Source organism: Carettochelys insculpta, chromosome 12, assembly GCF_033958435.1.
Source record: "Carettochelys insculpta isolate YL-2023 chromosome 12, ASM3395843v1, whole genome shotgun sequence".
Classification (NCBI taxonomy): domain Eukaryota; kingdom Metazoa; phylum Chordata; order Testudines; family Carettochelyidae; genus Carettochelys; species Carettochelys insculpta.
The window spans coordinates 17,337,117-17,355,364 of NC_134148.1; the positions used below are offsets into that span (position 1 = coordinate 17,337,117).

Sequence of the window (18,248 nt, forward strand, 5' to 3'; positions counted from 1 at the left end):
CTTTTGAGCTGTTAATTGGGTACTTATCACTAGATTTGTGCCTGTTCCCCTTTCGTGGACCCCAGCCCGCCGCGGCAGGAGGCCTACTGGCCTTCACGTCCCCGCGCCTTCTCCGCTCCTCTCTCTCTTTTTATTTATTTATTTTTTTTTGCAAGAAAAAACTCTAACTAAGCTGACTCTGGCTGTAGCCTGAGCGGATTCCGTCTGCAGCCGATGGCGGTTGAGAAGGAACTGGTGGGGACTGGATCGCACACGTGGCCGGGGACGCGCAAGGGAGTGGCGCGTGCTGGCGCATGCGCGATCCAGGAGAAACTGCTGGAAAGTTTCCGATCTGTGGCGCCGGGCGAGCCCGACACCTATTGTGGAGCACCCACGGGGACACTCGATGAAGAACCTGTGTTATGCCTAAAATCTTTGGAAACATATTTTAACATAAACATATGGTAAAATTTCATAAACATATCTGTTTTGTAGATCACACAAAATAATTTAGTGATCCCTTTTTCTAAAAGCAATTAACTTTATTATGAACACACTAAACTGCTCTGATTGATTAATTTAAATAATGTCTTTGTTTCAGTGTGTTAAATATGTGGTAATCTGGACTCCTTATTTTATGAAGGCTTAAGTATACGTTTAAAATATGAAATCAGCTTAGAAACAGTAATTAAGAAAATCTCAACAGAGAATAGCTACATCATATATTTCATAATATTTAATATTGTAGTCAGCAGGACACTGACTCGTCCTTACTACAAAGTGTTTGCAAATCAATCTTTGACAAATATCAGGATATATCAAAAAAATCTGACTGACATTTTTTATCCCCAAATTTTATGCTTCCAATTAGGTACCTTCTACATGGCCACACAATCTAGCATGCAGTGAAGAACATGCTCCATTTTCTTTAGAATGAAATTTTACAAGTGTTTTTTTTTTTCTTTTTCCAAATATCATTTGTTACATTTTGATTTAGAGACTTGACTGGAAGGGGTGAGCAGGGATGGGAAAGGAAGAGAAGAGAAAAGGGAGACAGTGGGGAGGAGGCAGGTCCTGGGCACAGTGGGTTGGTGCCTGGGCAGAGTAGGGTTGGAGTGTAGCCAGGGTCGTAGGCTGGGGAGCTGCCTTCCCAAGCAACTGCATCACACACAACCCATGCATTGCTGGGAAGAAATATTTAGGAAACTAAAACTGTAGCATGTTGAGTTAGGTCTTAGCCATTAGAAAGTACATTGTTACTTTTGTTTGTAACTCTTTCTATCTTTATCCTTTATATTTGATCTCATTTGAAACTTCTCTCTTTTTAATTAAATAAACTTGTTTTACTTTTTTAGCTAAACCAAACCAGCACTTTCAATTGAAGTGATTATTGACCCTGGTTAAGACAACAAACTGTTATTTCTGTCTCTTTAAAGGAGCATTTTTATTCTAGTTTTATTTCGATTTAATGTCTGTAAATATTTGTTGATAGAGGCTGTGCTTTGCAAACACATCTCTGAGGCACTCAGGAGATGTCATTTATTGGGTGTGACCTGCAAGGCATGACTAAGACTGGCAGAGTCTTGCAGAGTTTGCTGGTGAGGAAGAGAGATTGGTGTGGCAGGGAGCTGACTCACAGTCCAATGCTCAGGGAGGTTCATCTCTGTACCTTAACAAGAGTAATACAGGGCTCCCAACTCTGGATGGCTGGCACAGCATGTCAAATGCTCCATGTGGTGTTTCCTCCTTATGGTTTTTCATGTTTGCCGATCTGCTGGTCGCACACACCCTGCCCCGTGTCATTGTGCAGAAGCACTGTAAACAGGTTCAGTCTGCAAAGGGTGCGGGCCCCTCTCTCACCAACTCCTCATTGTCTGTCCTGGCTACTGAAGGAGAAACACTCTATTTCAGCTGCATTTTGAGGGTTTTACATGGCTAGAGCCCTGTGCAGATACAAATTTTATCATCCAGATTAGATTCACATCTGCAACATGATCCACAAATATAAATCCAGTATATGCAGATTTTCAGGGCTCTATACATTATCCCCCTGGATTTTTCTCTTAAGAAACACTTACGTATCCAGTAAATACCTAATTTTTGAAGTGGAAGGCATTTGCAAAAAAATGCTGGTGTACTTTGTACAATACCATATGGGCTACGTCTACACTAGCCCCAAACTTCAGAATGGCCACGCAAATGGCCATTTCGAAGTTTACTAATGAAGCGCTGAAATGCATGTTCAGTGCTTCATTAGCATGCGGGCGGCCGTGGCACTTCGAAATTGACACGCCTCGCCGCCGTGCGTCTCGTCCCCACGGGGCTCCTTTTCGAAAGGACCCCGCCTACTTCGAAGTCCCCTTATTCCCATCAGCTCATGGGAATAATACTCAGGAAGGTTCATCTCTGTACCTTAGCAAGAGTAATACAGGGCTCGCAACTCTGGATGGCTGGCACAGCATGTCAAATGCTCCATGTGGTGTTTTCCTCCTTATGGTTTTGCATGTTTGCAGATCTGCTGGTCACACACACCCTGCCCTGTGTCATTGTGCAGAAGCACTGTAAACAGGTTCAGTCTGCAAAGGGTGCGGGCCCTCCTCTCACAAACTCCTCATTGTCTGTCCTGGCTACTGAAGAAGAAACACTGTATTTCAGCTCAGGGGAATAAGGGGACTTAGAAGTAGGCGGGGTCCTTTCGAAAAGGAGCCCCGTCGGGACGAGCCACACGGCGGCGAAGTGCGTCAATTTTGAAGTGCCACGGCCGCCCGCATGCTAATGAAGTGCTGAATATGCATTTCAGCACCTCATTAGTAACTTCGAAATGGCCATTTGCGTGGCCATTTTGAAGTTTGGGGCTAGTGTAGACATGGCCATGCTGCTGAAACAAGCCATTTATGTATGTGAAAAAAATAAAGGCACATTCTGTAAAAGAGATAATTCTGTGAAATCCACAGTTGTCCATTATAATCCCCAGATTCAGATCTGATTCTTTTATCTGGAGGCCATAATGAGAGGAAAATGTATAAACTCATATACTAGGGACCAGATCCTTAAGTTATTCAGGTACCTGACCCCAAAAGCCTGATCCTGGATCTCACATTATGGTAAAACTGATGCAGTAACTTCATTAATTTCAGGTCAGTTATTCCTGATTTGCAAAATAGATGAGATCTGAATCAACTGCTGAATCTTTAGCCTGGCATGCTGACTCACTATTAAAGAAGTAAACAGGTAGCATCTGTAGTCCTGAAGAATTTATAGTGCCTTTGTTCAGCATTTTGTGAAATTAAACAACAAAACTACATTAAAACTTCCCCCACTAAGCCAGAACCCTTGTCCTATCCCCTCAATGAGTAATGGAGAAACATCAATCACACTGACAGTCATGAGAGGAGTCATTCTGTAGAAATGGAATGCTGACTTTTCAGAAACCTCCTGACGAGGAAAGAAAAAAGCAACATTTGCATTTTACTTCCCTGCTCAGAGTTGCAGCCTAGTACATGTAATGTCTTTGTCACTCCAGTGCTTGTACTTAGTTAATGAGAGACAACTAGAGAGAAATCTTCATTAGTCTTATATTTAAACTGGCTATTCAAATCATATGGGGCTTGTACAATAATCAAAAGTATACAGAACTTGGATCAAGTGCTGTAAGAAAAGGACTTGTCCATGTTCTTCCAAACTGGCCCCATCTATCCAAATATAGATCAGTAAACTGCCCATGTTATTAATCCAACATAAAATGAAAACTCCCACCCCCAGACCAGCATGTATCCCTCATGCTACCCTCTTGGGAACATCTCAGATAAATCACACTACATGCCATGAAATTCAATATATCTGGGAACCATCACACTAGCGAATGAGTGAGTTAAAGTAATGGAAAATACCCTGCATGAAACACATTTTTTTTTATAATGTGCTGTTGTTTCTTGCTCCCATTGCTCATCACATTGGATCTCTGTCGTACAAGGAGATGGACAAGCCCTCAAGTAGCCAGGCCCCAGGTTGCTTAGAGCACTAGTGGTAGGGTGACCAACCACCCTGTATTTGGGATGCCAAAAAGGTCCCTACTTATTTTTTTTAAAGGGACAAATTGTCCTGTATTTAGGCCCTCGGGGGTTGGGGGTGGGAGAGGCCACAGCTGTTGTGGCTGCTGCTTCCCTGGACTCTGGGCTAGGAGCTCCTGTGGCCGCTGCTTCGCTGGGGCTTCAGGCAGGGGAGAGTCCCTAGCTGCCACTTCCCCAGGGCTTGGTGCATCTAGGAGGAGCTGCCTCTCCCCCTACCCTCTTTCCCCGCCCCCATGGCTCCCTGTACCATATTTGGGACAGGGAGATATGGTCACCCTATCTAGAGCTCAAAGTAAACACTTTTTATTCTGCCTAAAATCTGCTCTGAAACCAGTGAAAATTCCAGACCATCAGTGTAATTTTCCCCATGTTTGTAGAATGAGTTAAACAAGGAGTAGCATTTGTGTACTAATTTAGTTTTCCAAGAACTTGTCTACACTACCAACTTCCTTCAAAGGAAGGATGGTAATTAGGGTGTTGGGAGTTTACTAATAAAGTGCTGCCATGCATAGGCAGCACTTCATTAAGCTAATTGCCCCCCCCCACCCCCACGGCAAATTCAAAGTTTTAAACTTTTAAACTTAAAATTTTGAGGAGTAAGGGGACTTCAAAGTTGCCCTGGCACTTCGAAGTACTGGCGGGTGAGCCGCAGCTAGATGCGTGCTGGCAGCACTTCATTAGTAAACTCCCAAGACCGTAATTACAATCCTTCCTTCGAAGGAAGGTGGTAGTGTAGACAAACCCCAAGTGTTTAAAGTTATAGTCCCATTAGGAAGTACATTGTATGCTGCAGTTGTGGGGTGACAAACGCACACTATGACCCTTTTTGGTGAGCACAGCTGGAAAAAGTAATTTTGGCCTCAGCTGCTGCTACATATAAGGGACACTTTAACCTCCCGGATGTTAAGTAAAGGATTGAAAAGTAGCCATCCTTCTACAAAACATTTTGAAATGCAATTACAAAGGAAAATAGCTGAATTGAAGCACATTTCCAAATTCAAAGTTACACAATTAGACTTCAATAAAGATCTAAAGTTGTTAACACTCTACAGATGCAGCTTCCCTTTGGTGGAAATCAAAATCTTACACAAAGTTACACTGAATGGCCAATGTAAACCTGACTGATCACTCTAATTTGCAATGGATAGTAACTTCTTTCTTTTGCATCAATTTTCTTATACATCTGCCTTTGTATTTCCTCTCCAGTTTATCTGATGAAGTGGGTTTTATCTAGAAGGCTTATGCCTAATAAATCCATTAGTCTGCATGGTGCTACAGGACTCCTTGTTGTTTTTATAGATCCAGACTATCACTGATGGGTTTTTTAAAGCTCTACTTAGGAGCCATATGAATACATGCAGATTTCAGCTTTAATTGTTAAAAAAGTAAGTTTTGACTCTAATGGTTGTGGAGAAAAATATTCAAAGTGTGATTATAGTTTACAATATAATTCAAAAACCAGAAGGCAAAAATGAAAACACCAAATGTATTCTTTAATCATTCGTGGTTTGTTTGTTTGTTTTGCATCCTGAGTCACTTTTTCTTTTACGTTTTGTTGTTGTCAATACTGATGAGGCCTTGCATGTAAGTGCTGGGTCATGGGCAGCCTAGCAAGTGGCTAGAGCACAAACTTGCATGTTGAGCCCTACATAGATGCAAGAACTAATACTCTGAATTGAAATTTATATAGCAACATTAACTATAGATTACAGAAGTAGCAGAAACTTCCTAACAGTGGGGATGGCCCATTGGCATCTGAATGCACCTCCAGCACCACCTCTTTCCCCCCAGGACCCTGCTCCCTTCCCTGTTGCTCATACTTGCAGCTGGTAAAAAGTGGTGGGGCTGAAGGACCAACCCATTCTCTCCCCTGCAACCTGTTCCAGTACTCCAGGAAATTGTGCTGCCAGTTTTACCTATGACTGTATAGCCTATCTTCCTGGTATTCTCGATGGGTAAAATTCAGACCAATGCAGATGCCCACACTGGACTTAAGGACTGAATTTCACCCACTGTGAATGTTTTAATGGGACTCAGCAATGTATATATGCCGTATTATAGATATGTCATTATGTAGAAAAATACACAACCTTACTGCAAAATCAAAGCAAAGCTTCTATTAATAGAATACATTCACACTCCAAAGAGCCTTCCATGTATTGGTTTTGCTATGTAAAATCCATTGGAAATCAGTGGTGAATTTGAGTTGAAATGTGCTGTAATTCAAATATTTGTTATTCAACAGGTATTTTGTGTTAAAATGGTAATGCCATGGTAACAAAGTTTAATGTTAAATGCACTTTCTTCTCCCCCAGGTCCTTTGGCAGTGACCCTCTTGGGCACTTTAAAAATGTGTAAGGGTTTTGACTTTATTTTTCAAATTTAAGCACTCTTCAATTGTGAAGTTAGTTAAGTTGGTTTACACAGCTGCAATAAGTCTCTTTTGGAACCCAGTGCCTTTGTAAAAAATAAGAAACCTGAACTGATTAAATTTTATAAAAACGAAAGTCAATTTGTAGTGAAAGAGCATTAACAATGATCTTAAGGCAGTTAGAAGCAGCAGAGACATAAAACCTGAAACACTGGATCTATAATGTATATGTAGACAAACTGGTGTTCTTCAGTTATAACAAAGCTATCAGGCTTTTCTATAAGGGAAACACTTTTGTTCCCTGGGAACAGTAAAATGACAAGCAAAATTTTAATACTTTGACACTGATGAAGATGCCTTGGGTTATCCTCTGATGCTTGGGTCTCATTTTGGTGATCTACCAATTTAAATCCCATTTGCAATCAATTCTTATAGAAATCGTGCCAGTTACGTTCTCATATGCTGTTTAAGTTAAAGGAAGCAGAACTTGCCACTGAAATTAGGCTTTAAATAAAAAGTCAGTGGGTGTACATTCTCCCTTTGGAGCATGCTGCAACGCGTAATTCCCATGAGCTTTTATGGAAAAATTATACACCTGCAGCTAAGGCAGAGAGTGGTAAAAAGAAACTCCAAAAATTGTAAGCACAGAGTCCAGCCAGAAGCCATGCCCTTAACAGCACACACATCAGCTGCATCTGACAAAGTGGGTCTTTGCCCACAAAAGCTTATGCTCCCGTATGTGTGTTAGCCTATAAGGTGCCACAGAACTTCTTCTTGTGTTTCAGATTCAGACTAACATGGCTACCCCTCTGATACAGGTCCATTTCTGCCACTGTAGGTGCAGCCAAAGGCTCTGGTGACCATCCCTCTGGCAAAAGATCTTACTAGAGAGAGTTGCTGCAGAAAGACATTAGGCATGTCTTGCCCTTCCTTGGGGATTCAGTTGATTAGTTTTTCAAGTGTTTAAAGTTATAGCCTCTTCAGATTTCTTGTTTTAAGTGTTACATTTTTAGACAAAGCACCTAAAAATGGTCAGAACTATAAAATATGTTTTCTCCAGTTAAAGCAAACCCTGTTGTGTGTCCCAGCATGACTCAATCTTTTAATAGATGCATCAAACACTCATAGTGTAGGATGTTGCTGTTCCATGTTCTTTTTCACAATAAGGACAGAAATAAAAAGACAGTTGCCATTGTAACACAAGCTGGAATCTGACATCCAGACTTCTGTAAATAAAATCCAGTGGCAGCATTTGATCCATCGGCTCACATTCTGAAAAAAGTAATGATGAGCTTGTAGCCTTGTCATAAGATAGTGAATTCTGTAAGCAGGGAATTTATCTTACATATTCAGCATTTCAATTATGGTATACAAGTGACTACAGTTACAAAATATTGGGTTTTGGTGCTTTACTTGCTTGCCACCCGTCCATGTTTTTCAAGATTCAGATGTGAATTAACTGTTGACTTGTGGTATTAGAAAATAGGTTTAAAAAAGAGATATATTCCTGGTTACGTTTACTTCAGTGTCTGTGGAATTATTTTGTCTGTTGCGTGAGAGATCGGAAAATGGAAACCATTCTAATCTTAACTTCTAGCTTGTTTACAGTTTTGATTGTTTCAGTGCATTAATAATAGGGGAATAACAGAATAAAACTGAGCAGAAGACTATAATCCTGTGACCAATATCTGCTGTTCTTTTCAGATTTCAGTCTAACAATTGAGTTGAATGTGCTAGCTTTTACATTGATATTCCTAAAGTGGGGCACCTCTAACAGCATAGCATTAGCACAGAGGAAGTCATGATAGTCTCAGAGGGGTAGCCTTGTTAGTCTGTAGCTTCACAAATAACAAGCAGTCCTGTAACATGTTAAAAACTAACAAACTCACTGGGTTGTGAGCTTTCATGGGTAAGACCCACTTCTTCAGATGACTGGTGTACATGCTAGAATCCAAGGCTTATACAGTGGAGGGGGACATGAAAGAAGGAGGAAGGAAAAAAAGAAGGGTCACATGTCACTAGTAGGACCAGCAGACAAAGCCAATTAAGTAGGACGTGTCCCATTCCTGAGAATATCAAAAGTAAGAAAATTGCACATGTAATGCATAAGATAGTGAGGTCTCTGTTCAGGCCTAATTTAGAATGTGTCAAAATTTGCAAATGAATTCCAATTCAGATGTCTCCCTCTATAATCTTGTGGAAAAATTCTTTTGTAGAAAAATGGCTTCTTTTAAATCCATTATTGAATGTCCAGGGAGGTTAAATGTTGCCCTGTAGGTTTATGTGTATTCCAGTTCCTGATGTTGGATTTATGTCCATTCATCCTTTCATGCAGAGACTGTGCAGTTTGTCCAATATGGCAAGGCAGAGGGGCATTGCTGGCACATGATGGCATATATCACATAAGTGGATGTACAGGTATATGAGCCCCTGATGCTGTGGCTGATGTGGTTAGGTCCTGTGAGGTACAGGTTAGGTCAGGTTAGGTTAGTCAGCAACCTGACTCCTCTGTGGCTCTCTATGAGCTCCTCTGACAAGAGCCCCCCAGGCAAGGCCTGGCCACAGAGCTACCTCAGGCGGGATTCCCGGTCCACTGTCAGGTTGCTGACCCCTGAGGCATGAGAGAAGTCTTCGGGTATGTGCGCCTGCGCCACACAGGGCTCCTTGAGCAATCGAATGCTCTGAGCCATGGAAGTGCTGTGTGCCACTCTAAACACACGTCCCTCCCCAGCGCTTTAAGGGAGGCATTGGATTACAATGTGGGATAGGGAGGGGAGGGAAGAGGCTGGGGGTGCCTAGCTCTGGAGGAAGGAAGGTGGGATTGAGTTAAAATGGGGGAAGGGGCTGGGGGTGCCTGACTCTGGAAGATGGGAGGGAGACTGGGTTAAAAGCAGGGGGCTGGGGGTACTTACAATTTTTTTAAAGAAGTACTTTATTAAACAAAATAAAAAAAAAAAAAAAGGTTGAGAAACACTGGTGTGGACGGTTGACTTGAACATTGCTGAACACTGCTCCTTTCTGCTCAACAGCCTAACCCCAGGTGCAGTGTTTTCCTTTTCCTTATTTGGTCTCCAATCCAGGGGTGAAAGATCATTGTGTGTACACTGTTCTTAAAAAAGGGGTTACAAAAAGTATGTTTTTTTGTTACTTATTAAGGACTGTCTCATATGCAGGTGCATTGCGGTTCTTGAAGTATTGATTTTGCAACCAAACTTAACAGCTCTTCTTGCTATATTGGTTGCATTTTGTATAGCTACGTGGACAGAGTTGGCAAGAGGGTTTGTTGCAGGGATAGGTCCTGAGGTAGTGTTTCTGTGGTATGGTGTGTGGTTGCTGGTGAGTATTTTCTTGAGGTTGGGCAGCTGTTTGTTGGAGAGGATTGGCCAGTTGCCCAAGGTCTTTGAGAGTGTGTGATTGTGTTCCAGTATAGGCTGTCGATTGTCAATGATGCACTGGAGTGGTGTGAGCTGGGGGCTATAAGTGATGACCAGTGGTGTTCTGTTATATTCCTTGCTGGGCCTATTGTGAACTAGGTGACTTCTGGGACTCATCTGGCTCTGTCAATCTGTTTCTTTACTTCTGCATGTACGTAATTAAGTTTTAAGAATGCTTGATAAAGATCTTGTAGGATACAGTTGCATCTTAGACCTGTCATACACTTACACATCCACTAATGTGATATTGGCCATCATGTGCTAGCACCAGTGGATGTGTGCTGCTGAGGACCACAGAGGTGAAGGAGGGCCACTCATGCAGCCCACTCACCATTTGTGGATTTTAATTATGATATGATCTTTCAAAGTGCTGTTTGTCCTGCTTTTTTCTGTGTGCTGCTTTTGTGGAAAAATGTTTTGGGCTTCCAGGGTACATGACCAAAATATATTCAGCAACGGTTACTGACTCATATAAAATCTTCCAGTAGTTTACTGATTTTCCCGTTCTCGTTGGCTACCTGGACCTGATCCTGTTCTGCCTGAATTTAATGCAAGTTTTATTATTGACTTCAGTGGAAGCATAATTGTTCCCTCTGTCTGATATTAAACCACTTTCTGAATAGTTTTGAGATGACTGCCATTCTCTTTTATTTATCTTGATACTGTAGTTCTCTGTGTGTGTGCCCTGCCAGTCCAGTTTTCCAAGGATAATATCCTAAATAGCTGATGAATATGCTTAGGGAAATTTATGCTTTTTGTTGGACTTCTGGTTCAATTCATTTTGTGTTCTCAAATGTCTTGATCCTCAACTGATCTTTTAGTCATATGGCTTGAAATATCTTCCAAAAATTAATTGGTTCCTTCATTTTTAAAATGCTTCCAAATCACTATTTTCACTGTGTTAAGGCAAAAGCACCAGTCTCATGCACATATCAGAGGAGTAGCCATGTTAGTCTGTATCTTCAAAGACAACAAGAAGTCGTGTGGCACCTTATAGACTAGCATATTTTGAAGCATAAGCTTTCATTGGCAAAGACCCGCCCCGCTCATGCATCTGACGAAGTGGGTCTTTGCCCACGAAAGCTTATGCTCCAAAATATCTGTCGGTCTATAAGGTGCCACAGGACTTCTTGTAGTCTCACGCAAGAAGATTTTTTACATTATTGCTGGCCTTGGTCTTGCAGGTGCCTCTTTCTTGACAAATCTAAATTAAATGAAATTCCACCTGTTACTCTGACTGAATAAAATAAAAATAATCTGAAGATGCCAAAGTTTCTTGTGACAAAATGCTAAACTGCCAGAATTTTATTTATAATTTGTAGCAAGAAGTACACATTGAAGAATGAATCTTCTGACATTGCATATCGAGTATAAAACTTCTCCTTTTCTGATACGAAACAAAACACTGAGGCAGTTTATACACAGGCCACTTCCTTCGGAAGTGGCATTCTAATACACGGAGCGAAAGATGCTAGTGAAGCGCGGATGCAAATTCCCTGTGCCACATTAACATAACATCACGTGATTTGGAGTCCGGAAGTCTGTTCTTCTGGACTCCAAAATGCCATGCAGAAGCGCAGCCCTGGGGGGCTTCTGGAAGGATGTGCTTCTTCCGTAGGCCCCTTCTTCCCAAAAATTTTTGGGAAGAAGGGGTCTCTGGAAGGAAGACTTCCTTCCGGAAGCCCCCCTGCCCCTGGGGCCACGCTTCTATACAGTGTTTTGGAGTCTGGAAGAACGGTCTTCCGGAGTCCAGATCACGTGACGTTATGCTAATGAGGCACGGGGAATTTCCGTCTGCGCCTCATTAGCATCTTTCGCTCCATGTGTTACCATGCCACTTCCAAAGGAAGTGGCCTGTGTAGAAATGGCCTGATAGTTTCAGACATATAAAAGACAGAAACTTTAGTAACTTGTCCATTCTGCAGTTTCACTGAGCTTTTGGTGCAGTGAATGCCATGAAGGAGAGCTCCGTGAAGACTCCCTGCATGGCTCTGGAAGGGTTGGCCTCGGGTCACTCAAGGACAGTGGATTCACAATTAGGCATATACACCAAAGTGTAGATTAATTAGTGGGAGATACTACTACCAGTTGGCAGGGCTGATAGAGTGCCTAAGAAAAGCCAGTGAGCGTCTTTCCATTCATTTTTCTGGGTACTGAGAATGGATTTAGGGTTTATTGTTGTTGATGTTTTGTTTTACAACTTTTACTGATTTTTCGCAAGATATGCTTTTACAATTGCTTTAGTTAAGTTGGTGCAAGCCCACACGTGGACAGTTTTAATACATTTAAAAGTGGCTTGCACTGACTGCCTCCTTACCAATTTAATGTATATATAAGCTGTTTGTTTAAGAGTGTCCACATATGGGTTTGCAGTGGTTTAGATAAACAGATTTGAAGACTGACTTTAGTTTCAAAGAATGTATAGATTTTAAGATGAAAAGGGATTGTGTTTAAATCATCTGACCCCCAGCATTACAAAATCCATAAAACTTTACCCAGTAATTTTTGCAAAATCATAACTTGTGTTTGAGTTACATTATATTCATTTAGAAAAATATTTAATATTGACTTAAAGTAATGGAGAATCTACTATATCCCTAGCTAGTCATTCCAATGGTAAGTTATTGTCATTGTTAAATATTTGCACCTTATTTATAGTCTGGTTTTTTGTTTTGTTTTTTGGTGGATTTTGGTTTTTGTTTTAGTTTCAGTTTGCAATCATCGAATCTCATTATTCCTGTCCTAGCTAGACTGACGTATGTTATTTATGTCCCTGGAAATCTCTTACCCATGTTATTTGTTGTGGACTATGATCAAAACACTTCCCGTAACCTTCTCTTTGATCATTTAAATAGGTTGATGAGTGACTGATGCTTCAATTGCTTACTACAAATTTTGAAGTTAATATTATTTATTTATAAAGAGATGCCTTTTTACTTGTCTCTGACTCTCAGCAAGAGATGGGGCATGCAGTTTAATATGAGAAAATATTTTGGGGATCGGCATGTAAATGAACTGACTTCAGTTTTTGAAGATAAAAAGAAATCTTTATCTTTTCAATAAATATTTATTATTTATGTATTCAATAAATATTATAATTATTTTACAGGGCAGCAAGGGGCACTACCGGTATCACTGGCAGAGTCACAATGTCAAGCACAGCGGAGTGGATGATATGGTTCTTCTCTCCAAAATCACAGAAGATTCTATAGTAGAGAATTTAAAGAAACGATACATGGATGATTATATCTTTGTATCCTTTATGGGCTTGTTTTATCGGGGTAATGTGGGCTTACTGCTATAGAGTATAGGACTACTGTAGATACATATGTATGTATCTCCATGAAAGCAGATCACTCAAAGATAGTAAGCATCTTATATGAAAATTTGTGTGGTATTAAATATAATGTTTTACGTGCTGAGTAAAACATTGCAGCCAGGAGAAAGTATTCTTCCAGTTAATAGCACAAACAATTTTTTGTTCCTTTTGAGTCTGTCTGTCTTGGGTTACGTTTGTGAAGTTTTCAGTCCTGTGTTTTGCACTGATGAAAGCAGTCTGATACACCATTTTCTTCTTATAAAAATGTGGCATGTATATTAAAATTATCCAACAAAGTGGCATTTTTAAGTGTTTTTCAGAAGAGTTCCTGGTTAACTCAGACACTTTAGATTGTAGATTATTGTAGTAAATACTATTTATTCCTTTTTATCCCTCTTCAGTTTCTACAGGCATTTATTTATTAATTTTTAAACTTGAGATGTGCTCCTGAATTTTCGATTGTTAATGTGTCTATCCATGAATGAATATTAGTTTGTGCCACTTTGGGCAGAGATTACTGAATCTTTCCACTAAATGCTGACATTGTTGGTCAGCAGAAAACTATCATTTCATATGTTTATACGAACACAATGAATGCATGGTTTACCATACTGGTGCCCTGGATGTTGTCATTCTTATCTGAATTAAATCCAAAAACGTATGAGGGGAGCATTGCACATTCACAATACAGAAATTATGCTCACTAGCTTTTATTTCCTTGCTGCCTATTATTACATCATTTTGCAGCTATTATTCCATAACAATAGATTCTTATGTAGAGCAGTAAATGCTAATTCTACAATTCTGAGGCGTGGCATGTTTAAATAGCAGATTGTTTACCCATGAACAGTTCCAGATTGCTAAATAGAATCTGAAATCCTTAGCATATTGGGCTCTTGCACACAGACATAAGTTCACGCACCAGTGAACTGGTCTGACTGTAAAATAGTATGTCACCCCTTAACGTTTTCATTCCACAGGATTCTAAAATATTTCACAAACTGTATGTATGCATGTGTGATATAAATCTATACATGTGTTATACACACTGAGAGAGGAATGGCTTCATCTATTAGACCAATGGTTCCCAACCTGGGGGCTGTGAACCCCTGGGGGTCTGCAAGAGCATTGCTGGGGGTCTGTGAAAAAAAATCAGCCTGAGGCACATGCCAGTGCTTCCTTCTCAGGCCAGAGTCCTTCAGGAGACCACTCAGTAGATGTGGGTCTGCAAGGCGAGGCTGTGGACCAAGCAGTACCAGGGAGAGAAGCTGCACCCTGATGTTGTAGCTGCCCAGTATCTCTTTCTGCACACTCTCAGCTACAGCCTGCTGTGGGAGTATTCATAGGGAAAGAAGCATTGGGTTGTGCTAGGCCGGAACTCCTGAGCTACCTCTACACTACAGGGTTTTTCCGACAAAACCGGCATTTTGTCGACAAAACGTCTGGAGCGTCTACACCTAAAATGCCTTCTGCCAACATACTGTTGACAGAATGCTGCACTTTTCCTGACAGAGTCATGTTGCTCCCCAATGAAGCAGAACGCCTCTATCGACAAATTCCGTTGACAAAACAGTAGTGTAGACGCTCCGGGGAGTGAGGGTGGGGGTGGATTTTTATTGACAGAACAGTCCTCCATGGTGCTGGTCAGCTACAGCCGGGAGATGCCCTGTCCACCACAATTACAGCTCTATGTCCTGTGCCTCCAGCCCGCCTTAAAAGTACAGGGAGCCCTGGAAACGCGGTAGCAGGCACTGTGCAAGCAGCAGAGGCACCATACTCTCTGCTGCCTGCTCCCCAGCCACTCCCTGTAGCTACACGAGCACCATGGTGGCATCACAGCCACTGTACAACCCACCTGGCCCCTCCAGACAGTGGGGAAAAGACCCCCAGGACCCATCCCAGGGCACAAGGAGGCGGGCCCCCTCATGGATGGAGCCTGAGATTTGGGACCAGCTGGGCTTCTGGTCTGAAGAGGACATCTTGCTCGACCTGGCTGCCAAAAGGCAAAATGCCCCAGGCTACATCTGGCTCATTGCTGCCCTGTCAGCACACGCCCACCTGCCTGGACCACGAAACGGGTCTGGACAAAAATAAAGGAGCTGTGCCAGGGCTCTACCTGGGCCTGGGATGCTGCTTGCCAGTTCGGGGAATAATGGGCAAGCTGCCCATATTATGCAGAATTGCATGAGCTCCTGAGGGCAGACGACACTTCCCCTCCTGCAACCCCGTGGACATGGCCTAGGAGGCCCTCCCACGGGAGCTGGAGCTCCTCACACAGGAGCAGCAGCCCAGGACCAGGCAGAGTGGGAGACAGAGGGCGACGCCACCTCCGTTGGGAGTGAGGGGACCCCCATGATCACCTTAGAGTAAGGCCTCTCCGCCAGCCAGGGCACCTTCAGGGCCTGGTTGTAACTTTATGAGGGATCCTTCGGTGAGTACCCCATGGTGCACACACCCAGAGGCATGGGGAGCGGGTGCAGGTGGGGCATGCCATGAGCCCTGCCATGCCAGCTTGGACAGGATCCCACCCTGCAGGCCCAGCACATCTGCATGTGTGCAAGGCAGCGTGTTCCACCCAGTCCGATCATGCAGCCTCAGGGTACGGGCGCTGGTCTGCTGCCAGCCCCACAGGAGGCCACACAAGTCCAAGGCCCTCGGTGGGGTGGGGCAACCGCCCTGACATAGCTGGGAGTGGGACAGCCATGTGGGTGATGACCCAGCCCCAGACACACCATCGGGGACTGGGGCTCTTGGCTCGTGGGCATACCCCCAGGCAACAGGCAGCACCTGCAGACCATGCCCCAAACTGCATGCAGGCAGGGGAGCCCCCAAAGGACCAGGCCATGCCAGGCCCACCCACCACCCATGCAGGGATCCCACCATGGCTGGACAACTTTTGAGACGTAAAGGCACTTGGAAGTAGTGGGCAGTTTGAAGTGCCCATGGCTACTGGCATGCTGGCACTTTGAAGTTTGACAATTTGAAGTTGCCACGGGGAAGAATTTGCCTAATGAAGTGCTCCCTATGCATTGCAGCAATTCATTAATAATCTCCCATCACCCTGATTATGGAGTGTGGATATAACCTAAATGTTTCTGAATTGTATGAGATATGTTTGTGAGCCTCAGCAATTTCATTCTTACTAATGAGAATTATTGACAGTCATAATTATTTAACACCTTTGATGGCAAAACCCAACTGCTTTCTTAAAGCTCTGTTTCATTGACAGGTCTTCATAGCTCAAAATATTATACATCACTATTGATGAGGTAATGCTTTACAAAATTGCAGCTACTGAGGTGTCTTGTGAACCTTAACTGCCTTTGAATACAGACATATATTGGGTCTGTGTTAATCTCTGTGAATCCTTTTAAACAGATGCCATACTTTGGAGAAAAGGAAATTGAAATATACCAAGGAGCTGTAAGTAACGTCTCCTATAAGCTATTGCAGATATTCAATTGTATGCAAAGGTTCTTCTGTCTTTGTTTGGACTAATGAGAGTATATGTTGACTGTTTTGAACAGCAGCGGAACTTACTGGCCCAGAAGAACGTTGTTAGGATATAGCATCTAATTTTAATGAGATCCTGTGTCTGTTTTTTTCCTCCATTTACATGCTGAATTCACTAAGACAGAGTTAAGCTGGCAAAACATATTAATTTATTGGTATCTTTGAGCAAAAGGAGGCTTTCCCCAGCAGACAGTTCCTCTAAAAAAGGGGAATTTTTCATCAGCTATCTATACCTTAGCTCACTAAAGCTGGGCACCAAAACACAGAGGTACCCAAAATCAGAGCCAGTTTTGAAAACTGGCCTGTAAGTATGGCCCAGATGGATGGCACTAGAACATAAGTAATTCAGTCTCCTGCAGTGGAATCAGGCAGGTCCATAGAAAGAACACTACATATGCTATGCGGTGGGAGAGTCAGAAGTAGCCAATCATTGAGAGGCTCTGTACAGTGGTATAGTCTGTTTATTTGTTAGCTGAAGGCCAGAGGAAGCATAAATTACGTGAATTTCTCTTGGACAAGTATTTATTTAAGTATTCTATATTTTTAAAATAGGGTTTTTACATAGCTCAGCCAGGATCAACTTATAGTTGAGAGATCAATAACAAATGTCAACACTGGCTATTATTATTGGTTTTCTTTCATTTAAAAGGATCCCAAGAAAGAACATGTATAGATTTTTTATGTGTAACTTCTTCAGTCTGAGGGTCACTTTCAGAAGCAGAACAAAAAAGCAGTAAAATAGCACTTTAAAGACTAACAAAATAATTTATTAGGTGAGCTTTTGTGGGACAGACCTACTTCTTCAGACCATAGCCATACCAGAACAGACTCAATATTTAAGGCACAGAGAACGAAAAATAGTAATCAAGGTTGACAAATCAGAAAAAAAAGTTATTATCAAGGTGAGCAAATCAGAGAGCAGAAGGGCGGGCAGAAGTCGAGAATTAGATTAAGCCCAGTATGCAAAAGAACCCCACAGTGTCCAGATAATTTTCATCCCAGTTCAAACCACGTTAATGTGTCGAATTTGAATGTGAAAGAGAGTTCAGTAGTCTGTCTTTCCAAAGCAGTGTGAAAATTCTTCTTCAATAAGAAGCAAACTCTTAAGTCAATAACAGAATGGCCCACTCCATTAAAATGTAGACTAACTGGTTTCTGGATCAGGAGTGTTTTGATGTCTGTTTTGTGCCCATTAACTCTTTGTCTGAGAGAGTCTGAAGTGTGTCCAATATACAAAGCGTCTGGGCATTGTTGGCACATGATGGCAAGTATGATGTTAGTTGAGGAACATGAGAATATGCCTGTGATTCTGTGACTAACCTGGTTAGGTCCAGTTATGGTATCTCCAGAATAGATATGTGGACAAAGCTGGCAGCGGGCTTTGTTGCAAGGAAAAGTCCCAGGACTGGTGTTCCTGCGGTATAGATTGTGGCTGTTGGTGAGACTCCTCATCAGGTTGGGAGGTTGTCTGTAGGAGAGAACAGGCCTGTCACTTAGGGCCATCCGGAGTGTTACTTTAAGAAGTAGAATTCTCTATCCTCGCAAGAAACTCTCCTGTGCTA

The 18,248-nt window shown here is 42.2% G+C and overlaps 1 protein-coding gene and 1 long non-coding RNA gene across 2 annotated transcripts in view; one reads left to right on the forward strand and one right to left on the reverse strand.

Annotated features, from left to right (window-relative positions):
* MYO1E (myosin IE) overlaps positions 1-18,248 on the forward strand; it is a 161,916-nt gene that overhangs the window by 54,015 nt on the left and 89,653 nt on the right. Inside the window, exons 2-3 of the mRNA XM_075006785.1 lie at positions 12,964-13,107; positions 16,507-16,596. Of these exons, the coding sequence (XP_074862886.1) occupies positions 12,964-13,107; positions 16,507-16,596 (234 nt within the window). The remainder of the gene's footprint in view (positions 1-12,963; positions 13,108-16,506; positions 16,597-18,248) is intronic.
* The window catches only part of LOC142019648 (uncharacterized), a 64,302-nt gene that overhangs the window by 28,482 nt on the left and 17,572 nt on the right, over positions 1-18,248 (reverse strand). Inside the window, exon 2 of the long non-coding RNA XR_012647143.1 lies at positions 18,007-18,154. This is a non-coding gene — a long non-coding RNA (uncharacterized LOC142019648). The remainder of the gene's footprint in view (positions 1-18,006; positions 18,155-18,248) is intronic.